Genomic DNA, 27,273 nt, shown 5'->3' on the forward strand with positions numbered 1-27,273 from the left:
TGACGGCGGTCTGTAGATAATCGAGTCTGGACCAGACAATCCAGTGACTGACGTCATGGGCATTGATCTAGTCTATTGTAATATGATGAAATGCACCAACCAAGTCAGCGAGCCTGACCACCAGATCCTGTTAGTCGCCTTTTACAAGCATTGTTGCTTTTTACGGCAAGCATGGGTTGGTGAAGACTGAAGATTCTACCCTGGATCTTCATGGGTCTCAAGTATACGCAAACTCACCTGCAGTCTCAGTGACAACACGACGTCTCAGCACTTCGTATCTTGTTATCACCCCGTTTGGCTTCGTTGGTGGTATCCAAGTGACAAGGACCCCACTGTGAGCTCTCTGTTCATTGGCCAGTGCCAGCAATGTTGGTACTGCCTGTTCCTCTGGTATAGCCTCCATGGTCCTCTCAGTCACGCCTGTACTGAGCTCACACCCTCGCTGTGTGCATGCCTCGACACGGACCGTGTACTCCGTGTAGAAGAGGAGGTTGGGGATGGTGTAGGTCAGCTGGTTGGGTCCCCCTTCGTACACCTTATCATTGCCTGTGTACAGCTTGTAGCTAATGATAGCCCCATTGGGGTTGATTGGGGGCTGCCAAGTGGCTTGTATAGAGGATGGGGAGATGGGAAGGAGGGTTGGGGGACTGAGACCCGTGGGTGAGGAGGAGTACGTCTTTGCCTTTGCAGCAGGACTTTCCACATTTCCCTTGCGGTTACGAGCAATGACGATGTAAGTGTACTCCGTCCCTGGCGCCAAGCTGTAATCTGTGTAGGTTGTTCGTAAGGCTCCCGTCACAAGACTGTCTGTGAAAATAAGCCTGCCTTCTCTTTTGACATCATATGATGTGATGATGCCATTGGAATTGGTGGGTTGGCTCCAGGACACTTCTATTGATGTGGAACTCATGACTCTCAAGATGGGTGCTTCCATGCCAACCGGAGGGGCATCATTTGGTCTACCGGAGACTTCAGTACTTTGTGAACATCCACCACTAGTGCAGGCTTTAAGGACGAACTTGTACTCTTGATAAGGAATCAGCTGCCCTATGACAAACTCCATAGCTAATCCCTGATAAACAGACACACCATCCATGAGCAGCTCGTACCTGCTGACCTCCCCATTGGTAATCTGGGGCATCTGCCAGATTGCCCTTAATGTAGTGGAACCCATTGGTGCCAGCTGTGGTGGCAGAACCTGCAATGGAGCTGCCTCCTTCGTCCGGATGACTGTAGCATCACTTGTGGTACACCCTCCCCCTGAACATGCAATCACTGTGTAGGAGTACCATGTGTAGGCCTCCAGCCCACTGTCGACATGGCTGAAGGATGCAGCTGCTGGGAAGCTGAGCGGAACACTGCTGTTTCTCTGTATCTGATAACTTTGCATGACACCGTTTGGACTGATTGGTGCAGTCCAATTTACCTGTAGAGAGTTGACATCATTCTCTACATGTCCTACAGTAGGTGCAGCCACTCCTTGTGGAGCAGCCTGTTCGGTGGACACTGTCTGCCAGGGTGAGTCCACGGAACCCTTGGAATTGCTGGTCCTTACCATGTACTGATACTGGGTGTAGGGCTGGACGTCCAAGTCCATGTACTGATACTCTGGCTTGTTGGTATCTGTGGTCATGTAGATGACCGTTGGGTCACTCACAGCACGCTTCCTACGAGAAACTGTCGGGGTATTGGTACGTCTCAGAACTTGGTAAGAAGAAATCTTGCCATTGGGATTGGCCGCTGGTTTCCATGATATGAGCACGTGGGTGGAGTTGGTGAAGGTTGGTGATGGAGGTGGCTGGCTGGCTGGAGCTACTTCGGCGGTGGTGAAGGTCTGCTTCTGACCTAGAGTACACCCTACCACAGTACATGCTTCTAGTTGGACCAAGTAGTCGGTGTAAGGTAGGAGTCGACGGAACTCAAACTCTCTGTTCAACCCTTGGTATATGGCAACATCGGATCCCACTTCATAGATGCGGAAGTTGGTGACCATGCCATTTGGCTTGGTTGGCATGTCCCACCTGAGAATGGCAGCTTGTCCACTGATAATCTTCTCAACCCGGAACACGCTTAATCCTGAAGGTGACGTCTGTGCAGTTTTTACTGGTGCTGTTCCACTGGTTACACTACCGGCTTTGTTGACAGCTTGAAGTCTTATTTCATAGTTGGTGTATGGTTGGAGCCCGCTGATGGATGTCGATGTCTTGGTAGCTTCCACTATGAGTGTGTTGGTTGGGCTCTGGACTGTCGGGTCTGCAGACACACCTTTGTATAATATCTTATACATGGTGATGACACCATTAGGTTTGGAAGGAGGAGTCCACTGAAGGGAGAAGCCGTAAGGGCCAGTTGTTAATACAAAAGGAGCGCTTAGCTCCTCTGGAGGTGCTTCCAGGGTTCTGACCCGAGCCCAGTCACTCAAGCTCTCACCTTGTGCATTGAGAGCCTTTATCCTGTATTCATACACAGTGTATGGTGTTAAATCTGTTCCTGAATGAGTGAATGTTCGAGTGGATCCATCAACCTGGTTAATGAGGATTTCCGTGGGGTTTCCATACTTTCTCTGGTAAATTCTGTACATTGTGATCTGGCCATTTGGATTCCCAGGTTCTGCCCATGAGATGAGGATAGCGTCAGATGAACGGGCAACCAACAATGGAGGTTTCTGATTCAAGGGTGGTGCTTCCTCAGTGGTGACAGTCACACCGGGGCTTGTACCACAGCCATTCTGCACATTCTCCAGACAGGCCTGAAGACGCACCTCATACTGTGTGTATGGTGTGAGGTTGGACACAATGATGGTTGTCTGCGTCCCGACCCCCACCTCCACCTCCGTGCTCTGACCTACATTGAGCAGAACCTTGTACTGGTCAATGATCCCTTGGGAAGATATCACAGGGTCCCACGACACGGAGATCTCCTCGGAACCAAGCACCCTCACTCTCTGAGGAGGGGGGATGTTGAGGGGGGTTCTCTGGGGAATGATGACAGCAATGTTTGTGCTGGTTGTTTCTCCGGCGCTAGTGCGAGCAGCTACGGTGTAGGAGTAGACTCCACTTGATGTTAGGTTGGTGTCTGCAACGCTGAGGTTCAGGCCGTTGTATATGATGATGACACCAGATAGTCCAATGCGGGTGATCTTGTAGCCTAGGAGAACTCCGTTCAGGGTAGTTGGAGGTTTCCAATAGAGTTGCACTGTTGTAGAGTCTATGATCACAACCTTTGGAGGATCCACACCTGGAATATAAGACATTTTGGTCTTTTGTTTTTGTCGGGTTTTTTAAAAGAAAAAAAAATTGGATTGACATATTTTCTGATACTTAAAAATGTATATATTTCATCACAGATCACCTGATACAGAAAGAATGACCTTATTATTTTGATTAATAGATGTCTTTTCTATACAGACCAATTATTAATGGTCTATTACATTCAATTTCTTAATTATTTTGTAAATAAATGATGACAAATGGATACCAGAAGATGGACATTGTGGAAACCTAACTTATACCACATGTTTTGTGCTAGAAACCAAACTCAATCATAAGTAAACTGAAAATGTCTAAACTTTCTTTAAATCAAAGCACACTTTCAGACAGTGTAAGGTCATAAGAAGATCTGTGATGTCACAGTGTCAAACCTTCAGGAGCTGCCTCGTCTGTTGTCACGGTAACATTTTGGCTCTGTGTGCACCCTGCCTGGGAACAAACCTCAAGGACTGCTGTGTATGCTGTATATGGTGTCAGATCTGGGGGAAACAAAACAAAACACACCTGAAAACCTGATTGTCTCTTAGTGTGTATAGACAAGTAACTTGTTTGTTTCTTGGTTCAATAGTGACAAAATCACAGCCACCAACGTGCACTTAAACATTTTCTCTTATGTGTGGGTCAAGTGGCCAAGTTGTGAGGCTGCTGACCCCCTTTTGTTATGCAACATTTGGGGGTCTTTAGAGTGGATATTTGGGACTTAGCAGTGTGGTGTATGGAACACAACCAAAAAAGTATGTGGTATAAGGATTCAACATTTTAATAAATCACACACTTTTCTCAATAATATTCAGGATTCAGGAGGTGAACAATGAGACTTGGAGTAAAAAATAGATGGATTTCGGGATTCGGGGGAGGGCACTATCAGTTGTCTAAAGTGCAATAATTCACTCTGTTGAGGTGCATCGACAAGCTGGAGCGAGCGAGCGAGTATGGTTTTACGCCGCTTTTAGCAATATTCCAGCAATATCACGGCAGGGGGACACCAGAAATGGGCTTCACACACTGTACCCATGTCGGGAATCGAACCCGGGTCTTCGGCGTGACGAGCGAACGCTTTAACCACTAGGCTACCCGACCGCCCCTCGTCAAGCTGGAATCCAACGATGGCTTTGAATACTGAATTCACCCTGATAATGTTTCTTGATTTTTCAGCGCCACAACAGTCAACCAACAGGGCAGATGTCCCAGACATACATCACTTTGGCCATCACGGTGCCACGCCATGATATAACACTGTCAATCCAATGTTTATATATAGCCAGTAGTCCAGCAGTGGGTAAGGCCATTTCTTTTTTGGTTTGGGGAAACATAAATAAAACCAAAATTGCAAGGTAGGGGATAGGTAATTTATCATAGGGGTTGGGAGGGATGGGTGGTCCTTAGGGATTGCTCATATTTCGCTAACATTTTTATGTAACACTTTATCATGCTTTATCATTCCACACCCCACCAAAAAAAATCAACAACAAAAACAAAAAGTCCCTAAATTCTTTTGATATATAATTGTTTTATTTTTTAAATTTTGGCGATTCTACCTCGTCATTTGACATGACCATGAGAATGTGGGCACCCTGAAGAGACAAGAGTGGTATTGCGTGTTGTCCTTACTTGTGACTGTGAGATCCCTATCGGACACTGACTGATTGTAGCCTCTGTCCAGATCTGGGAAGATAACTCTGTACATGGTGACAACACCATTTGGTTTGCCTGGAGGTTGCCACTGGATACGCAGGACGGTGGGGCCCTCGACGATCATAGTCGGGGGGAGGACGTCCTCAGGGGCAGCTTGTGCTGTGGCCACTTGCACCTGTAAACAGGAAGCATTTACACACAGATTGTCCATGCTATCTCCATGGGTGTGAGAATCAGAAGGAGGTGTTGGAAATGTAAAAATATAGGGAGTGTTCTAAAATTAATTTGGCTGGTGAATTCTTTATTTCAGGACTTGAGAGGGCCACTGGCCCTTGGTACAATATTTGGGTCACAATTCAATTTTTTGTCAAAAATGGTTACAGGAATGAGTGAGTGAGTTGGGTATAACGCCGCTTTAAACAGTATTCCAGTTATATCATGGCATGTCAGCTTAATGTGGTAGGAAAGCCCGAAATGATGCAGGCCTCAGACGTTTACCACTTCGGTGAAACCCACGAGCACAGGTATGATGCTGACAAACCTAGAAACATAATCGGGGCGAACGGGCATTCAAACCCACAATCATAAATTTCTGGCGTGCCCAAGGGACGCAACTCTGCACAGCGAATCGCAGGGCCTTAGATGACTGGGCCACCCGTGCCCCCTACTGGAATGATGCAGATGAGATATGATAAAAATAAATAGTTTAAATTGAAGAACGTTGTGGTTACCAAGAAGCAATTGCTGACAGCTCCATTGCATGAAATATGTAGCATGCTAAACTTCTGTTTCCCGACTCTTGTTTAGAAGACATAGAATATTTTCGTCATTAAAGTCGGATACATAAAATATTTGCTGGGGGATATATTGTCGACAGAGATCGGTATATACCTCACAGACAAACAGAAAATGGTACTCATTCTCGATATAACCCTTGATACACACAATACAATTTAATCCCTCAGTGTATGTAAATATCCACCAGATTCAGTTGAGAGAGTGGGTGCTGTTATCAGTATGGTTCAAAAGTAGGGAGTGTCTGCCGAGGAGGGAGTACAAAATTCATTAGTAAAACGTCTCCAGCACATATCCTTTAGGCTCACTTTTTTAAGTTTATGTTTCATCATGATTTATTCCAGCTTTTCCACTCAAGGTCGAAACAGAATTACAAATAAATAGCTATGTCAATCATTTATTTATTCATATGAACCTCATTCTGCCATGGAATTAAAACTGCAGCTGGCTTCTTGAATCACTGATAGTGACATAGTGACATAGTGACATAGTGACATATAACATCTTATATTGTATAAGAGGATCTATATTACTAGCGAGAGACAACAAAAATGTTTTTATTTTGTTAATTTATATTTTTTTCAGCTGCTTTTCAGTAGGGGCGGCAGGCCCGTGAATGGAAAATAAAACATGTATATGAAACAGGTTTCTCCTAAGTCATAAGAGTTTGTCATCTAAAGGCCGCAACATGACACTTTTCTAAATGAAGCATCCCTTCTCCCCTCCAAGAGCAAACGCCTGAACTTTTTACAAACTGTAAAAGTTGGATGATGAATAGAATCTCACCCTCGTCTCTTCTGACATCAAATACATCATCACTTGCCGAAAAGGGTTTAAAACTCCTCTGCAAGCCTTTGAGTTTTAACTCTTATCGACAAAAGGGCGAGATCCTCCATGTATAATCACCAAAACCCTGTTGTTGCATTTACCAGTAGTATCGTCAGATCATAGGTTTTCGGACATTATACTTTTCGGACGGGCATGTTTATTGCCATTACTCGCCCAATAACAAGGGGTGTGGCATCCCACAGACATTGTAAATACTTAGATGATGGCCTGTTTTTAAGATAAAGTCATCTTTATAAGTGAGTGAGATGTTTTATAGTTGTTCATGTGATTAATGAGACAATTATGAATGCTTAAGCGTCCGAAAACCCATAACATGGGGATAACGGAAAGCGAAAATTTGCTAAGACTGACAGTGAACTACTTACTACATTGCTGTCAGTGCAGCCGGCCTGGGTGCAGGCGGAGAGGATGTAGGAATACGTCTTGTAGGGCAGTACGGAGTTGTTATCTGTGTACTTCATATCCAGGCCTCGGTACAGCTCAATACCATCTCGCTTCAAGATATATCGGCTGATCACACCTGTGAAACAGTTGAATGACATCACTAATGTAGGTATTGACATGAACATGAACATGAACAGGGGGTTTAGGTGAGGTTAAATGGAGTTTAACTTCACATTTCAAGATTATTGCACATGCAATTAGTCTGGACAAGTGCTGGTTTCATAGTGCTAGCCCACTGAGATACCATGCATTCTAATGAATACCCCACTCAGACACAGTATACTGACTCTGAGCCAATCAGTCCTTGTTTTATCTCCTTAATTCCGAACGCCAGGCAGGGTAACAACAAGTACCATCTTTTAAAGTCTTTTGGTATCATGCAACCAGGGATTGAAACACTGGCCTTCTGCTCTCCAGGCAGACCCTCTACCCATTAGACCACCAAACAGAAGGTTTAGGTTTACATGTGGTGGTCCTGTGTGAGTGAGTGAGTTGGTTTTAACACCGCTTTAAACAGTATTCCAGTTATATCATGACATCGCAGCTTTAATGTGGGAGGAAAGCCAAATGTGATGCAGGTCTTAGACATTTACCACTTCAGGGAAACCCACGAACACAGATATGGTGCTGACAAACCTAGATAAATAATCGAGGCAAGCTGGGATTTTAAACCCACAGTGATAGGTTCCTTGCATGCCCAAGGGACACAACTGTGCAGAGCAAATAGCGGCACCTGAGACAACTGGGCAGCAAGGTCACAATTCACAAATTAAAATATTGCACTGTGAACCCAGCAGTGAATGGGTACCTGGTAGGATGAGATGGTAATATGACAATAAACCTTCTAGTGCCTCATGATTATAGCAGCTATAGATTAACTGCAGTAATATGAAAGAATTGGATGTTCTTTTGAGTAGTAAATATTTTTCATTTAAACAAATTCCTATTTTAGGGACAATCAGTGTCTTCTTGTAAATAGTGACAGAGGATATGGCATTTCCTGAAACGAGTTCCTGTTACTGAATTGTACAAAAAAATGAATGGTTTATCTCACAAGTACCTTTTGTTTGATTGTTTATTTAAAGTCTCTCTCAGCAATATTCCAGCCTTATGATGGCGGTCTGTAAATAATCGAGTCTTGACCAGTGACTCATATCATGAGCATTGATCTACACAAATGGGATATGATGACATGCATCAACCAAGTTAGCAAGCCTCACCACCCGATCCCGTTAGTTGCCTCTTAAGAAAAGCACAGTCACCTGTTACGGCAAGCATGGGTTGCTTAAGTCCTGTTCAGACTCGCCCATACTAGCTATGTACACTTACCATTAGGTTTTCCTGGAGTGTCCCAGGTGAGATAGATAATGTACAGCTGGTCAGGGTTGACCCGTGTGACCGGGGCCTTGACCTCACCAGGGGCCGCTTGCAGCGTCTGTACACCGACGTAGCTGCTGCTGCTGCTGCCAGCGCTGTTCACCACGGACACGGAGTACTCATAGTCAGAGTATGGGGAGAGACCAGTGTCTGAGACAAACAACAGTAGTTGAACATTAGTATTCATCACTGCAATGGAAGATATCAGCAGGGATGCACAAATCTGAAAATACATCGACTTATATCTCCACGCTAAAAAATAATCAAAATCTATTTGTCTCAATTGAAGGGTACCACTACTAGCCCAGATAATCTCTTAAACATCTTTTTTTCATCAGTGTTTCATAGTGTTTAGTGGGTCTGTAAACCAAGTCTACATTTCATCTGGACTTGCCAGACATCTTTCTTATCTCCATAATCACAAATCAGTCCTTGGACTGAATGAACTGATGACAGATCAGAGACAATGATGAGGTCCAGGACCAGGAGTGTCAAGCTAGTCACTGGTAATATTGTAAACTCAAATTTCAAGTGACAAATATTATCCAGAGACATTGGAGTATATTGTCATGTCCGATACACTACACTTGGGCAGAAACAATGACATACACAACAAAGCTCACAATAAACAATATAACATACTGAGTACTATATGTAAACTGTGAATCTCATCAAGTTCCAAGTGTGGTCACTTTGTTTACACATGTTGTGCAATCAGTTATGACAGTCGCCAGTCATGTATGATGGCGTCTTTGTCCTCGGTACACTTGTCAAATAATTTTATATTCATTAGAAAAACACTGCTTACCATGCTTACTAACATTGTGAAAATGTCCAGTACAGCAATAGTTTGATCACATGTCAAACAGTTGAAGTTAAGTTTGTGACAATATTATTCACTCAAATGCTATCACCCTGTACTATCTCATGGAATTCAAAGTCTTGGTATTATTGCTTGCTGTAATAGTTTAAAGACAAGGCTACTCGCATTAGTTTCAAGATGTATTTAGGCCAGTGGTTGACACTCGCATTAATTTGGTGACTCATTAATTTCATGATTTACAGAATTCAAAAAGCAAAAAAAATTAGCGCCTTACAGGCAGCTTGGATGGTATACTCCCCTGGGAGCTGAGAATGATAATGATCCATTGACCGGGGTAATAATGTAGCACTTAGGGCATGTTTAAGGAAGTTGCTAGGTGAATAATAAATATGTGCATTATTATTAATAAATGAGTGCATGATGTGTCTGAAGGAGACCCTTTAGGATACTTTGGGTACAGGGTCAGCGAGGTCGTACCTGTGTAGGTCAGGTTAAGGCTGGACGACACCTTGTCCACGGCTGTACTGCATGACTCTGCTGGGGTTGTTGCGGTTGTTGTGGAAACGTGGTAACCACTGACTGAGCCACACGATGAGGTTGAATGATCAAAGTCACATCGGTCACAGAAGGCTGTGTTTCGTTGGTTGACTGAACATACTGCTCCCATACCACACCCTGAAACATTGAACATTGTCAACACTGTATTACCTTGTCCAGCAAAATTGTCAACACTGTATTACCTTGTCCAGGAACATTGTCTATACTGTATTACCTTGACCAGAAACATCGTCAACACTGTATTACCTTGTCCAGCAACATTGTCAACACTGTATTACCTTGTCCAGCAACATTGTCAACACTGTATTACCTTGTCCAGCAACATTGTATTACCTTGTCCAGCAACATTGTCAACACTGTATTACCTTGTCCAGCAACACTGTATTACCTTGTCCAGCAACATTGTCAACACTGTATTACCTTGACAAGCAACACTGGATTACCTTGTCCAGCAACATTGTCAACACTGTATTACCTTGACCAGCAACACTGTTTTACCATATCCAGCAACATTGTCAACACTGTATTACCTTGACTAGCAACATTGTATTACCTTGTTCAGCGACATTGTCTACACTGTATTACCCTGTCCAGCAACATTGTCAGCACTGTATTACCTTCAACCGGTCCAGCAACATTGTCAACACTATATTACCTTGACCAGCAACACTGTATTAACTTGTCCACCAACACTGCATTACCTTGTCCAGCAACATTGTCAACACTGTATTACCTTGACCAGCAACATTGTCAACACTGTATTACCATATCCAGGAACATTTTCAACGCAGTATTACCTTGTCCAGCAACTTTTCATTTACATTGTAAGCACTGTGATATATCGGAGCCAGCAACATTTGGCTTACATTGTCAACAATGATCAAATTTGCATGTCACGTTCAGACCTGGATCTGGTGGTTTTAGCTGCCACAGAAAGACACTTACCAGTGGTGGTGTTGGACTTGTCGGCACAGACCTGTGTCTGACGGTTGTAGCTGCCACAGAAAGACACTTACCAGTGTTGGTGTTGGACTTGTAAGCACAGACCTGGATCTGGTGGTTGTAGCTGCCACAGAAAGACACTTACCAGTGGTGGTGTTGGACTTGTCAGCACAGACCTGTGTCTGACGGTTGTAGCCAACACAGAAAGACACTTACTAGTGGTTGTGTTGGACATGTCAGCACAGACCTGGGTCTGACGGTTGTAGCTGCTGCAGAAAGATACTTACCAGTGGTCGTGTTGGACATGTCAGCACAGACCTGTGTCTGACGGTTGTAGCCGACACAGAAAGACACTTACTAGTGGTGGTGTTGGACTTGTCAGCACAGACCTGTGTCTGACAGTTGTAGCTGCCACAGAAAGACACTTACTAGTGGTGGTGTTGGACTTGTCAGCACAGACCTGTGTCTGACGGTTGTAGCCGACACAGAAAGACACTTACCAGTGGTCGTGTTGGACATGTCAGTACAGACCTGTGTCTGACGGTTGTAGCTGCCACAGAAAGACACTTACTAGTGGTGGTGTTGGACTTGTCAGCACAGACCTGGATCTGGTGGTTGTAGCCGACACAGAAAGACACTTACCAGTGGTCGTGTTGGACATGTCAGTACAGACCTGTGTCTGACGGTTGTAGCTGCCACAGAAAGACACTTACTAGTGGTTGTGTTGGACATGTCAGCACAGACCTGTGTCTGACGGTTGTAGCTGCTGCAGAAAGATACTCACCAGTGGTCGTGTTGGACATGTCAGTACAGACCTGTGTCTGACGGTTGTAGCTGCCACAGAAAGACACTTACTAGTGGTGGTGTTGGACTTGTCAGCACAGACCTGTGTCTGACGGTTGTAGCCGACACAGAAAGACACTTACCAGTGGTCGTGTTGGACATGTCAGTACAGACCTGTGTCTGACGGTTGTAGCTGCCACAGAAAGACACTTACTAGTGGTGGTGTTGGACTTGTCAGCACAGACCTGGATCTGGTGGTTGTAGCTGTCACAGAAAGACACTTACCAGTGGTCGTGTTGGACATGTCAGTACAGACCTGTGTCTGACGGTTGTAGCTGCCACAGAAAGACACTTACTAGTGGTGGTGTTGGACTTGTCAGCACAGACCTGTGTCTGACGGTTGTTGCTGCCACAGAAAGACACTTACCAGTGGTCGTGTTGGACATGTCAGCACAGACCTGTGTCTGACGGTTGTAGCCAACAAAGTTGCAGCAGTCCAAGCCTCCTGATATCTTCTCCAGGCCACAGCACAGCTCATTGGCTGTCTGCCGCGCGACAGAGTCAGAGTAGTAGTGAACCTGGAAGCAAACAGTCAACACGTAGCTCTTATTATGTGGACTTAAGGCTGTCTGTATTTTTTTCCAATCTCCCGCCCATCCTGAATTTTCATTCCCACGTGAAACAATAACCGTTTTTGCATCTAAATTCTTCCCACTGTAGGTGAAAATTATGCCCCAATGTGAAAAAAATACTACTATCTTTGTACACTCAAAAGAATCCTAGGTCATCAATGTTGATAAAAAATTCTTTTCCCAAGCAAAGCAACTCGATTTATGTCATAAATTCATTAAAAGACTGGTTCCTAGTGTCTCAAATTTTTAAAATATCATAAAAAATTTTTTTTTATTTATTTTTTATTATTTCGCCTGACCACTCTCTTCCAGGTTGAGGTTGGAGATGAGAAACACAAAAAGAAATATGGATAGCCTAATCTCTGATCCTCTTGGTCATTGGGGGCAGTCGGGTAGCCTAGGGGTTAACGCGTTTGCTCGTCACGCCGAAGACACGGGTTCGATTCCCGACATGGGTACAACGTGTGAAGCCCATTTCTGGTGTACCCCGCCATGATATTGCTGGAATATTGCTAAAAGTGGGGTAAATTCAAACTCACTCACTCACTCACTCTTGGTCATTGATATTGCAAAAACAGAGAAAGCTTATGAATTACACACACTCGCACGCAACATTACCTTCGAGTGCCCTGTATCACTGGAGCAGCAGAGCGTGGTGTCAGCGTCGACGTACTGCGTGCCACAGCAAGTCTTGAGTGACTGTTGCAGGTACACAGCACCTACAGTGTCATTCCCACAGCACACAGCGGTATCGGTCACCACAGCGCCCCCACAGCACTGGTGCCCATAACGGACAGATAGAGTTCCTGAACCACACAGACATATACAGTCAGTTTACCTTCACCAACATCTCATCCATTGATGTTTATGTAGAACATTTGACATGTTTCAGTGTCCTCATACACAAAAACATTGCGATGGTTGAAACAATTTTTCTAATTTTTGCAGGAATTGCATAGTTAAAATTACTTATTTCAATGCTTTTTCTGTGGAAAAGGCAAAAAGTAAGAAGGGCTCCCAAATACCCCTGACCTCAACTCCAACATACTTCTAATTTCAAAAAATGAAAAAAAAAAAATCCACAGAAAATCCACATATCAAAATCAAACTTTGCACTGCACTTATTCTATTAGTATGGAAACCATAATCCATGCAGTAGTTTTCAAGATATAGGTCGCACAAATGTTGAAATAAAATAGTTCTAGAAGTCCAGTAATTTTTATTCAGAAAATCCAAAAATTGAAATCAAACTTCGACTGCACGTCTCCTATTGGTACAGAAAGTACAGAAATCTATGCAGTAGTTTTCAAGTTATTGGTCACACAAAATATCTTGGAAGGGCGGATGGACAGAATTACTTTGTATAAATATATACCCCCACCCTTTTATAATAAAAAAAAGATAACAGGGGTTTGCAACATAATATCCTGCATCCACTGAGGACAAATTTGTACCTGAATTTTGATACAGTAGAACATGGATATAACAACTACAAGGGACCGGGGAAATCAGTTCGTTATATACGTTGTTGATTCGCCTCTGATTGCATGCAGCCAATTGTCCGTGACACTTTACACTGAGTGAGATTTCTCAGTTCGCTATACACGTCACTAATTAGTGGTAGATGGGCTTTTCGGTGTGATCAGATATCAGTTTGCTATATCCGTTAGTTCGCTGTAGAGAGTTTGTTATGTATGTAATTTTTATATGATAATATATAGGAGATAAATCAGGGATTTTTTAACAGTTTCTTGTATCTGTTTCTTTGCTCTATCTGTGTTCGTTATATCTGTGTTCTACTGTATGTCCAAGACAATTGTTTTCTTAAAGGCATTTAGTTCTGACATCTAGACCATAATACTATTAAAATCATATTTACGCTTTATGCATTTTGGAACATTGGTCATGTGAATCTGGAACAAGGTAGGTTATCGGACCAAGTCATTAGAAACAAAAACAAGGACAAATATCGATGGTGTCGGTGTAATGAATAGCTACCAGCACAACAAATCTGGGCCCCCGTGGATGAGAAGGGGACAGCCCCACAGCACTGGTCACCCATGCCGATGGACACACGGTCTTCTCTGCTGTCTGGGCAGCATACCTCTCCAGCACGCACTGCCACGTATCTGAAACATCACACCATCCTTGTCAAGTGCATCAAACAGACCTGTGAGTGAGTGAGTGAGTGAGTGAGAGTGAGTGAGTGAGTGAGAGTGAGTGAGTGAAAGAGTGAGTGAGTGACTGAGTTGGGTTTATTACCGTTTTGAACAAGATTTCAGTTATGTAGGTCTCAGATGATTTGAACCAAGGGACACAACTCTCCACTATAGACGACTGTGCTCCCATAAAAGTGTTGAAAGATCAAGGGTATTAACTATTTCATATTAACACATGTGCATTATATTCTATGAAAAATTTATCAGTAAAATTTGTTAAGTAATCACACAGCAGAAGCATGTCACAGGTAGTCACATTGCTACATGAGCCAGAATATTGCAAGCAAAGTCATTCTTCTTTTTTAACATCAAAACTTGGTAATGTTACTTAATATAATCAATAGGTTGACTTCTGCCAAATGTCTTCAAAGCAGCAAAGTTTTTCTGCATCATCTGTCTTAAAATGACATGGATATCATATGGAATATCCTACTTAGAACCCAGGGTCCACTTGCACAAAGAGATCTTAGCACAATGACTATTGTGAGTCTATGTTAAAGTTTGGGAGTTACGATTGTAGCACTAAGTTCACTTTGTGCATGTGGCCCATTGTCCGACAGATGTTCTGTCCCTTGGAAATACTTTTTCCATATCCACTGGCAATGCTCATGACGATTCTCCTGACAGATAATCCACAAATCCACACATATGTTTATTTATTACCCATAGCTATAGGAATATGTGCAGTAGAGCAAATATCACTTCTTGCGCATCAGTGTATCGTTTCTGTCATCGGACAGCATTGCTCAAATCTTATTGTGACGTAAGGTCGGAATGACGTCACACTAGAAACGAAGTCATTGCTGAAGATTGTTGACATCTTTCGACAAATTGTGGTTTTCTAGGACAGTTGTGGTGATTACTGCATTTTTCTAAAGAGGAGACCAAAAGGATTAAGAAAAATAGGTAATAAAGAAATTAATACTGATTTTACGAAACTCAAGAAAGAATTCATGTATTACCCTCGCTCTCGCTTGGGAAAAATATAACAATTCTGACACTCGTTTTGTAAAATCAGTATGACACACAATCTCAGATAATAATCTCTACCTATGCTGTACCCAGTGATGTAACAGCTACTGCAGCTCACCTGGTCCCACAGCACCTGTAGCCTGTGACTGGTCCATAGAACTTTCCCCCACAGCACACAGCATCCAGACTGGGCTGGCTCAGGTAATCCTTGCCACAGCAGGCATAGCCAGACTTGATGTCATGCAGCACCCCATCGCAACAGGTCTACACAGACAAACACATGTCATAAACCTACAGGTCTACAAACAATTCTAAGTTGCCCTGCTAACAGATCAAAGGCCCCAACTGTACTTTATCCTGTGATAAAGTACACTTATTGAGTTACATCATAATAGACTGACGTCTGGCACTGTTCTAATTTCCTCTGCAATGATCTAACGTTTCCTTGGTAACATTGTTCTTTTATTACCATCAAGCAATGTGGCACATCCACATCAATTTTCGTTGAAATAATTTCTTTAAACTTGTCCACTATTTGAATATTATTATGTTGCAAAAAAAACGGCAAGATGATGTCCACCTTCCATTATCCTGCAGGCTTATCACATACATATTCAAACCACTGTGTCCATGCTACAGCCATCACAAAGTTGTGTGAGGCCTCCAAATTATGTCTGTTTCTGGACAAAGGAGTGGGTCAACTGCAGTCTACCCCAAAGGCATGAGCAATCCTTAAAAAGTTTCAGAACTGCATGTACACCTGTTGCTCAGCGTACGGCATTCAGGAAACAGACGCTATATTGATCTTTCTCCGCCATGTTCATCCCACGGTGCGCCATATCACGTCCCAGGCCTTGGATTCACGCCAGTTACGGCATCATGTAGCCTACCTCAACCAACTCAGTAAGCACACTATTTCATGGCTTGCAGTTGCTACAGTTTTCTAACATCAGTGGTGGAAACAAAGTTGCAACTTGTACGACAAGAAAACTCTTCAACTCACAATAACCAGCGACATCGAACTTTGGTTGGCTTTGTTTACATTTTATAGCTAGGGCCCAACATTGCACTAGTGAAATGTTTTGAGTCACATGATTAATTTGATGCAAATTAATATAAATACTTAAATTTTAATAATCCTACTTATTGTTGCATGGGATCATCTATAACCGCACACTGAACAGATAATGAAATATGATGTATCTAAATAACAAACTCCCGATTTCAGTGATGTAGTACTGTGTTCAAAACATAAATATGTCCCTTAACATAAGGGTGCAGGCAATTAGGTAGAAGAGCCCATCAGTTAGCCCTGTTTGAGGATTTTCAATTTACGTCACAGGTCATTACGGATTTTATTTCGAACCCGCTCAAATAAAACATAAGGTTAATCGTAAATTTGGCATCTTAGAAAAGAAATGACGTTTGCTCTACCCCCATGTGTAGTGTAATAAAGTATAGTTTTTTTAATTGTCATAAAGTCAAAGCACTTGGGCGCAAGCGTCCTCGGGCTTTAACTATAACTATAATAGTTAGTGAATCGCCTACATGATTCACATTTTACACATTGACTGTAACATACTATAGAATGTAATATCTAATCGCTGTAAAGCATGTCTTGAGTGTATTGGCTTTGCATTGGCCAATCAAAATGTTCATTATGCTTAAAATATAGATGACATATTTGACATGATCTTTAAGGCTTAATTTACACAGTCTTTTTATCAAACTATCAGTTCTTACCTTGGCCCCCGAGTAGCACGACGCCCCACAGTACACCACACTGGACATAGGTACACTTGGTGAGTTCTTACCTTGGCCCCTGAGTAGCACGACCCCCCACAGTACACCACACTGGACATAGGTACACTTAGTGAGTTCTTACCTTGGCCCCTGAGTAGCACGACCCCCCACAGTACACCACACTGGACATAGGTACACTTGGTGAGTTCTTACCTTGGCCCCTGAGTAGCACGACCCCCCACAGTACACCACACTGGACATAGGTACACTTGGTCAGTTCTTACCTTAGCCCCTGAGTAGCACGACCCCCCACAGTACACCACACTGGACATAGGTACACTTGGTGAGTTCTTACCTTGGCCCCTGAGTAGCACGACCCCCCCACAGTACACCACACTGGACATAGGTACACTTGGTTAGTTCTTACCTTGGCCCCTGAGTAGCACGACCCCCCACAGTACACCACACTGGACATAGGTACACTTGGTCAGTTCTTACCTTGGCCCCCGAGTAGCACGACCCCCCACAGATGTTCTGGAGTACACCACACTGGACATAGGTACACTTGGTCAGTTCTTACCTTGGCCCCCGAGTAGCATGACCCCCCACAGATGTTCTGGAGTACACCACACTGGACATAGGTACACTTGGTCAGTTCTTACCTTGGCCCCTGAGTAGCATGACCCCCCCACAGTACACCACACTGGACATAGGTACACTTGGTCAGTTCTTACCTTGGCCCCCGAGTAGCACGACCCCCCACAGTACACCACACTGGACATAGGTACACTTGGTCAGTTCTTACCTTGGCCCCCGAGTAGCACGACCCCCCACAGATGTTCTGGAGTACACCACACTGGACATAGGTACACTTGGTCAGTTCTTACCTTGGCCCCTGAGTAGCATGACCCCCCCACAGTACACCACACTGGACATAGGTACACTTGGTCAGTTCTTACCTTGGCCCCCGAGTAGCACGACCCCCCACAGTACACCACACTGGACATAGGTACACTTGGTCAGTTCTTACCTTGGCCCCCGAGTAGCACGACCCCCCACAGTACACCACACTGGACATAGGTACACTTGGTCAGTTCTTACCTTGGCCCCTGAGTAGCACGACCCCCCACAGTACACCACACTGGACATAGGTACACTTGGTGAGTTCTTACCTTGGCCCCTGAGTAGCACGACCCCCCACAGTACACCACACTGGACATAGGTACACTTGGTCAGTTCTTACCTTGGCCCCTGAGTAGCACGACCCCCCACAGTACACCACACTGGACATAGGTACACTTGGTGAGTTCTTACCTTGGCCCCTGAGTAGCACGACCCCCCACAGTACACCACACTGGACATAGGTACACTTGGTCAGTTCTTACCTTGGCCCCCGAGTAGCACGACCCCCCACAGTACACCACACTGGACATAGGTACACTTGGTCAGTTCTTACCTTGGCCCCTGAGTAGCACGACCCCCCACAGTACACCACACTGGACATAGGTACACTTGGTGAGTTCTTACCTTGGCCCCTGAGTAGCACGACCCCCCACAGTACACCACACTGGACATAGGTACACTTGGTCAGTTCTTACCTTGGCCCCTGAGTAGCACGACCCCCCACAGTACACCACACTGGACATAGGTACACTTGGTGAGTTCTTACCTTGGCCCCTGAGTAGCACGACCCCCCACAGTACACCACACTGGACATAGGTACACTTGGTCAGTTCTTACCTTGGCCCCCGAGTAGCACGACCCCCCACAGTACACCACACTGGACATAGGTACACTTGGTCAGTTCTTACCTTGGCCCCCGAGTAGCACGACGCCCCACAGTACACCACACTGGACATAGGTACACTTGGTCAGTTCTTTCCTTGGCCCCCGAGTAGCACGACCCCCCACAGTACACCACACTGGACATAGGTACACTTGGTCAGTTCTTACCTTGGCCCCCGAGTAGCACGACCCCCCACAGTACACCACACTGGACATAGGTACACTTGGTCAGTTCTTACCTTGGCCCCCGAGTAGCACGACCCCCCACAGTACACCACACTGGACATAGGTACACTTGGTCAGTTCTTACCTTGGCCCCCGAGTAGCACGACCCCCCACAGTACACCACACTGGACATAGGTACACTTGGTCAGTTCTTACCTTGGCCCCCGAGTAGCACGACCCCCCACAGATGTTCTGGAGTACACCACACTGGACATAGGTACACTTGGTCAGTTCTTACCTTGGCCCCCGAGTAGCACGACCCCCCACAGATGTTCTGGAGTACACCACACTGGACATAGGTACACTTGGTCAGTTCTTACCTTGGCCCCCGAGTAGCACGACCCCCCACAGATGTTCTGGAGTACACCACACTGGACATAGGTACACTTGGTCAGTTCTGGATCAGGGTTGGGTTGTGGACTGAAATATACCAAAAGAAGATGCCAAATCAGATCAGCTGGTAGAATGGTGATACTGTCATGAGCTGTTATATTTCTACCCTGCACAGCATCATTGCTAAAAACACTCACTTGTATGTACATGGCATAACTAACACTATAACCCATATCAAGAACTACACTGTACAACAAACACAACTTTGTATAAAGTCAGTGAGTGAGTATGGTTTTACGCCGCTTTTAGCAATATTCCAGCAACATCACGGCGGGGGACACCACAAATGGGCTTCACACATTGTACCCATGTCGGGAATCGAACCCGGGTCTTCAGCGTGACGAGCGAACGCTTTAACCACTAGGCTACCCGACCGCCCCACTTTGTATAAAGGGCACACTATACTGCATATAACAAATATTACATTGTATAACAATCATTACATCGTTGTACAATCACTACAGTCTGAGATACAATACATTGGATAGCAAGCACTAAAATGATTATTTACAGACTGCCATCAGTGTGGCGTTGTATAACCATTAACATATTGACTTACACATCAGAACATTTCCTCATTGTCTTCCTCCAGACATCGTATCTGACCGTGATGCCATTAGGCTGGGCTGGGGCTGTCCAGGTCACCTGCACAGATGTGGCCCCAAGGGCCTGTAGGGAGGGGACGGACACACCCTGGGGTAAGGCCTCAGCTGTGGTACCCAAGGCTATTGGACTCTGGGTGCAGTTGAACTGTGTACATGCTTCAATCTGGAAATGATAACATTATGAGTGAGAAATTACCCCTGTCATTATTAAATTAAATTAAGAATAAGTATAGGGTATTTTCCAATTAACTGCTCAAATGCACTTAGATCCTCATTGATCTTGTCAAAGGCTCTGGTCAGATATGGTGCAATGGAGTAGTGTGTCTACTCACCCAGATCTGATACAATAGAGTGGTAGTCTACTCACCAAGATCTGGTGCAATGGAGTGGTAGATCTACTCACCCAGATCCGGTATAATGGAGTGGAGAGTCTACTCACCCAGATCTGGTACAGTTGAGTGGTGGTCTACTCACCCAGATCCGGTACAATGGAGTGGAGAGTCTACTCACCCAGATCCGGTACAATGGAATGGAGAGTCTACTCACCCAGATCTGGTACAATGGAGTGGTGGTCTACTCACCCAGATCCGGTACAATGGAGTGGAGAGTCTACTCACCCAGATCCGGTATAATGGAGCAGTGTGTCTACTCACCCAGATCCGGTACACCGTGTAGGGTTGTAGTCCAGGCACCACAATAGATCCAGCAGTCGTCTGGTTGGTGGGGATCTTGCGTCCGTCAATGAAGACATTGTATCCTGTGATGTCACCATTAGGCTTCTGTGGGTCCATCCATGAGATCCTCAAAGTCTGACTGCTGATGATAGTCAGTGTAGGAGGGGACAGTCCTGACGGTGCTGGAGACGGATAAGAGAGACATCAAGTCTGACAGAAATTCTGTTTGACATGAATCAATGAGTCAGGGATTCTAACTGACAGAAATCCACCGTCTCATATACATTCCGTGTTTGGGATTCCAACTGACACATGTATATTCTATGTTGTTTGTTTGTTTGTTGTTAATTGTGCACTCAGCAATATTCCAGCTATATGATGGCGGTCTTTAAATAATCGAGACTGGACTAGACAATCCAGTGATTGACATCATGAGCATTGATCCATGCAGTTGGGATATGATGACATGCTTCAACCAATCAGCGAGCCTGACCACCTGATCCCATTAGTCGCCTTTTATGGCAAGCATGGGTTGCTGAAGACCTACTCTAACCTGGATATTCATGGATCACATATTCTATGTGACAGATTCTGTCCATGTTCGTACCTCCATCCTCTGTGCGAGCTGTCTTGGCCTCACTTGTCAATGAAGCTCCACCATATATGGTCAGAGTGAGCGTCACCGTATAGTCAGTGTTGGGGCTCAGATTCTGCAGCAGGGTGGAGTTGTCTGCCCCTGGCACCGTGCGGCTGAATGTTCTGTCAGTACTCGTGACGTTAACCCGGAAGACCTGCACCTCGCCTTGCAGCTCCTCAGGACCTGGAAACATGGTCATGCATCATCACACTTCTGGTGCCAATTGGCATGAATGGACATTCCTAGAACTCTTCTGAACAGCAGCAGGGTTTTACATAGCCTTGTAAAAATGAGAGTCATGATGACTCATCACCCATTTGGGCGGGGCATGTGGTGAGGGTCATTTTCTAAATTTGTAAGTCATGATTTTTGAATCGAGACCCAAGGCCTCGACAGGGCCTTTGACAGGCCTGGATATGCATACACTGTGGGTGTTGTAAGCTCTAGCCAGCAGATTGGCTGGTATGTAGTCATGCTCTGGCGCTGGATGTGTTCAAAAAGGGTGGTAGAGCTTACAGCAAGGCAATATGACACCTTTCTGAACGGAAGGCACATACTCGCGCCGGGGATCAAAACAGTCCTATCCACAAGTGTTATAGGTTCACACATTTAATTTCATCACAGGTATGATTGGGTTCATACTTTGATGTTCATGATAACAAAGTGTTTAATTTTGATATTGAAAATATTAGTTTGTTGTTTAGAATAATCAAAGCACTCAGCAATATTACAGCTATATGACAGCGGTCTGTAAATAATTGAGTCTGGACCAGACAGTCAAGCAATTGACATCATGATCTACTCAGTTGGGATACGATGACATGCATCAATCAAGTCAGCGAGGCTGACCACCCAATCCTGTTAGTCACCTCTTATGGCAAACATATAGGTTGCGGAAGACCTATTCTCTATTGCATCAAATACGTGTCATGTAAAATCCTGCAGCAACATTTGCAGGTATAACAGAAAGAAATTAGCGCTGACCCACTTGCTCAAACCAATCTACTTTCAGTGACTGGCAGCAAACTTTAAAAAAATAAAAGTAAAACAAAATAAAATATAAAATTCAAATGAATATCTACTAAATTAAGTTAAGTTGAATCAGATAAATCCAATAACTTAAATTACATAAAGAAATAACTGATTTATTTATTTATTTATTTATTTACTCACTCATTAAAAAGTTAGCATATTGTGTTGCAACTGTTACAACAGGTACAAGCAGTAACTGGTCTTACTTGGAACAGTCCACTGTACTAGGATAGAGAGGTGATCCACGACTCGCAGGGTCACGTTGGCTGCTCTCCGAGGGAAGCCCCCAAATGTAGTGACCTCTGTAGATCCGTTGCTTGTCTTCTGTCCAATATCATTGAACACTGTGACCCGATAGACATATGTTGTGAACATGGGCAGTCCTCTGTCCTCGTAGAACAACCCTGTACCAGTGTACAGGCTCTGCCAGACACCGACGTCATTGATAGTACCTGGAACAGATAAAGAACATTATCATACCTCCATGTCAGAATGATGAGATCTGATTGGTCAACGTGAACTTGACAAACTATGATGAATCCCACCTTTGAGGGAAATAAATTTCTCAACAGGAGAATAAATCCCTTATACCCCACCATGAACAAGACAGGCTGCACGTGGATTTCTGAGAGGCAGAATAAATCATTATACCTCGTTTTGAAACAAAAAGCTGCACGCTTTTTCCAGTCAATGAAAGTCATGCGACATAACACAAGTTAACCTCAGCTCAATCAAACAGCTATTTTCTATTTGAATTTGTTTAATTTTTTTTACAATATCATATTAAAACATGTCGGTAAGATAAACTTGTTGCAGCAGGATCACTTAGGGTACATAGGGTTTTTTGCATCCCTCGCTAGGATGCATGACGTGGGACTCATAAAAACCAATGTATCCCGAGTGATCCTGCTACAACTCATACTGATGCAGTATTTCTGCTGTGTTTCTTAGGACTAGAAATTAACATTATATCGAAGTACATGTTGCTATCAATAATTTTAGAGGCATCATTCCCCTTGGCACCGTCCCGCTAGGCCCCTGATGTTTTAAGACACGAATTAGTACTGGTAGGCTCCTGATTGGCTGTTCCTTTCCACAGGTTCAACATCTTGGCCTGTTACTCGTTAAAACAAGGAAGACATTCAGAACAATCATAGATTTAATCAAGGCCTTATAAACCTCCGGTGATGTCATCCTATTGTTCTCCAGTCGGGTTAAATCTCATAAACAGGGACGTTTTAATGTCCCTGGGATTTTATAGGATATTCAAGTCATATTTGCTATATAATGTGTTATAATATACCAGGGATTTTATATAATGTCCTGGGTATTTTATTAATATAACTTCCATTCAGATTGTAACATGTAATGAAATGTAAAATCAAATGACAAATGTTTTCTTTATATTCCCGAGGATCGAACTCGCAACCTTCATATCTGTAGCTCAGTGAGTGTACCACAAGGCTACAGAGGTGTTGATAAACCGCACTGCTTTTTAGAATGTCTTTTTCAAGATCTGTACGCCAGCAACAGATATTTTACACCCGTTTCCTAAGGTTCATGGAAAGTATGTTCGAAACATAAAAATGTTGATAAATGTTGTTTTAATTTAGGTTCAAAATCGGTTTATAAGTAAGATAAAACACTTCCCCTCAGGTTGTTGTGACATTTAAAACCTTTTCCCTCGGAAAATCCCTCGGGATGCGGGTTTTAAATATCATAACAACCCTCGGACGTGTTTTATCCTATACATATCTAATTGCGAGCAATCATGAATTTAATATCGTGAAACAACCAACAAACATTCTATCCATCATGTGTCCAATTGAGGATAAATAAAATACATGGCTCTGCTCCGGGTCTCAGAGCTCCAGATAACTTTTCAGTGATTGAATTTTTACTGCAGGGCTTCTATTTTAATTGGATTATTACATTTTTCATTGGGTAACCAAATTTTTGCACTCATCTATTTATCACTCTATTGGGTTTTCCCCCAAATTAGTGAACATTTTAAGATGTTAAAAAAATGCAATGATGCTTTAGACATATATAACTGTTCTAAATATATAGGCTTGACTCAGAAAGTAAATTAGCTTGTATTTGCGTATCGGAAATGAGCTCCTTTGTATACATGTTGAAAAAGCTTCATTATGGGTAATTATTTGAGCTGTTTTTATACATTAGAGTTTTCATTTAATGCATGTGTTTCTCTGCATGCAAGTTGATTGAAAGTAACTGGGTTTTGAATATTTTTGGGGAGTATTTTAAGCTAATATGCTGCTTATCTGTAGCTCTGCAGTCATATATTTAAACAACAAAACAACCAACCAACTGTATAACTTCCATCATTTAACATTAATAACTGTCAAATCTTCAATAATCTATAAGTCCCTATCAATGTAATGACTCTCTGTCTAACAGCTGTCTAATCTACTGTCTACAGCTCACTACTGATGAAGAATGACTCACTGTCTAACAGCTGTCTAATCTACTGTCTACAGCTCACTACTGACAAAGAATGGCTCTGTCTAACGGCTGTCTACAGCTCACTACTGACAAAGAATGACTCACTGTCTAATCGTCTGTCTACAGCTCACTACTGATGAAGAATGACTCACTGTCTAACAGCTGTCTAATCGTCTGTCTACAGCTCACTACTGACGAAGAATGACTCACTGTCTAATGGCTGTCTAATCTTCTGTCTGGCCAGTTCATATCTGAGAGTTGGTCCATTGGGCCGAGTGGGTCGCTGCCACAGGATGGAGATCATGGACTGGGAGACAGCTGTTGGTGTTGGAGGCTGCTGACCATCAGGAATGTCGGGACTCGTCATCTTCGTCACGCCGATACTCTCTGTACAACCGCCCGCTGCAGACACATGCCAATCTTGTGTTATGCAAATATTCCAGTTTCATTGTAGTTTCAAAACATAATTTGATAAGAGTATTTTAGAGTTGCTATAAATCATCTGAGTTGCCTCCCTTACCTAACTAGAGGGCAGTATTCTACCACAGAGCTCACCAGCATGCTTGTCCTAGATTATACTAGTACATGAGACAGTAGCATCCACCAGTCCTGTCTGTGTTTACTTACATGTACACGCTGTGAGGGTTACAACATACTCCGTGTAAGGTGTTAGGCCCGTCATGATGGCGCTCCTTTGAGTGACATTGCGGACTTCCATGCGTGGTTCCGGCAGACGGATGATGTAGAACTCCAGTTTGCCATTGAGCTGCAGTGGTGTCTGCCAGGTGACGTTGATGGCCGTGGAGTTGAGGACTGTCACTGTTGGCGGGTTCACTCCAGCCGGACCTGGGGGAGACATGGTTGGCGTGGTCAATACAAGAGTTAGACCAATCTCATTCAAATCAATCTTAGTTCTTGCTACCACTAAACAAAAATCTAAGGACATCCCATTATGGGTCATGGTAATGTCTATCTCACACTTCAGTGGGATAATCATTTGAAAGGAAGCGACTTTGCTCAGCCCGTGGGAAGTAATGCATACAATATCGGCTATATATTAGACTTTCCAGAAGATTCTTCTATTTAGTTTACAGATTTTGATTTGAGAACTTTGTCCAGAAGAACTTCAAAGCATAGTCTGGATTGGAAGCCACCAGTTTGAAATTGCTGTCACATAGCTCGAGAAAGCTGCTTTCTGATTGGCTTATACCAACTTCTTATTAGTCATTTCATTGTCCATCAAAGTTTGCGAAAGGTCATTCTGATGTGACCTGAAATGGGATATCTTTCTTTTTTTAAATTAATAATATTGTGCATATTTATAATACACCAACTCTAATCCCTCAAGCATGCTCAAAACGCTACATTACTAGCCCAATCAATAGATCAGTGTGCACCCAATTTTCAATCTCAGCTTCCAGTTAAAGTACAGAGATACCTTGAACAGATAACTTCTGTTTAAATAATTTATTGCTACAAAATCAGACTTCCACCTCACAAATGTGAAAAGATCTAAAAATTCATGACAAATGGCCTTATCAAACATTTTCATTTGCATTACGTGATGGTTTTGTGGTGATGGTGGCCCATGGACCGGTTCCTTCCCCAGCGGTGTTGATGACGCGGACGCGGTACTGGTAGACGGTGTGCGGGGACAACACTGGGGATGCATCCACATGGGCGCGGTCAGCAGCAGCAGCGACGGTGGCCACCAGGGCGGCATTGTCCGTGCCATTCAGTCGCCTCTCCACCATGTACTGCTGCAGCACACCGTTTGGGTTGGAGGGTGCAGTCCATGTTATCTGCACCGTCGTCGGTGACAGCGCTGTGAGGTTGGGAGCCAAGATGCCATCAGGGACTGAAAGGAAAGGAAGGCTCTGAACCTGCAGTGATGTCTACATACATACATAAAACCTATACCTTTCAGATCTGGGGTAGAATAGGGCTTCAGCAACCCATGCTTGCCGTAAACGGCGACTATGCTTGTCGTAGGAGGTGACTAACAGGATCGGGTGGCCAGGCTTGCTAACTTGCTTGATGCAAGTCATCGTATTCCAATTGGGTGGTCAAATCTCATGATGTCAATCACTGGACTGCCTTGTCCAGACTCGATTATTTACAGACCGCCATCATATACAGTAAACTATGGTTATAAGGAACTCAAAGGGACCACTAATTTTAGTTCGTTATAACCATAGTTCATTATAAGCATTTCGACTGGATTTCCTCACTCTTGTCGTCGCATTTTATAGTCAGCATATATCCACTTCAAATGCTACAGCCTAATCAAGTTTTTACTATTGTTAGTTGAGGGAGTAAAATGAGGACAAGGTGTCGGTACTTAATCCAAATAATCCATTGCCTTCAATTGTCTAGTGAGCTTGTTTTTCCGTTATAAGCGTGTTCGTTACATCC

General features: G+C 43.8%; 1 protein-coding gene across 1 annotated transcript in view; it reads right to left on the reverse strand.

Moving 5' to 3' along the window:
- LOC124122931 (usherin-like) overlaps positions 1-27,273 on the reverse strand; it is a 113,976-nt gene that overhangs the window by 13,002 nt on the left and 73,701 nt on the right. Inside the window, exons 39-56 of the mRNA XM_048402955.1 lie at positions 26,420-26,716; positions 25,486-25,704; positions 25,069-25,260; positions 22,599-22,844; positions 21,331-21,543; positions 20,703-20,905; positions 20,004-20,212; positions 19,372-19,471; positions 15,417-15,562; positions 14,106-14,236; positions 12,726-12,913; positions 11,903-12,053; positions 9,670-9,867; positions 8,322-8,519; positions 6,914-7,068; positions 4,881-5,079; positions 3,641-3,748; positions 238-3,237 (exon numbers count right to left, since the gene is read on the reverse strand). Coding sequence (XP_048258912.1) covers positions 238-3,237; positions 3,641-3,748; positions 4,881-5,079; positions 6,914-7,068; positions 8,322-8,519; positions 9,670-9,867; positions 11,903-12,053; positions 12,726-12,913; positions 14,106-14,236; positions 15,417-15,562; positions 19,372-19,471; positions 20,004-20,212; positions 20,703-20,905; positions 21,331-21,543; positions 22,599-22,844; positions 25,069-25,260; positions 25,486-25,704; positions 26,420-26,716 — 6,153 coding nt within the window. The remainder of the gene's footprint in view (positions 1-237; positions 3,238-3,640; positions 3,749-4,880; positions 5,080-6,913; positions 7,069-8,321; positions 8,520-9,669; positions 9,868-11,902; positions 12,054-12,725; positions 12,914-14,105; positions 14,237-15,416; positions 15,563-19,371; positions 19,472-20,003; positions 20,213-20,702; positions 20,906-21,330; positions 21,544-22,598; positions 22,845-25,068; positions 25,261-25,485; positions 25,705-26,419; positions 26,717-27,273) is intronic.

This window comes from Haliotis rufescens, unplaced genomic scaffold (assembly GCF_023055435.1).
Source record: "Haliotis rufescens isolate VD_foot unplaced genomic scaffold, xgHalRufe1.0.p SCAF_3, whole genome shotgun sequence".
NCBI lineage: Eukaryota > Metazoa > Mollusca > Gastropoda > Lepetellida > Haliotidae > Haliotis > Haliotis rufescens.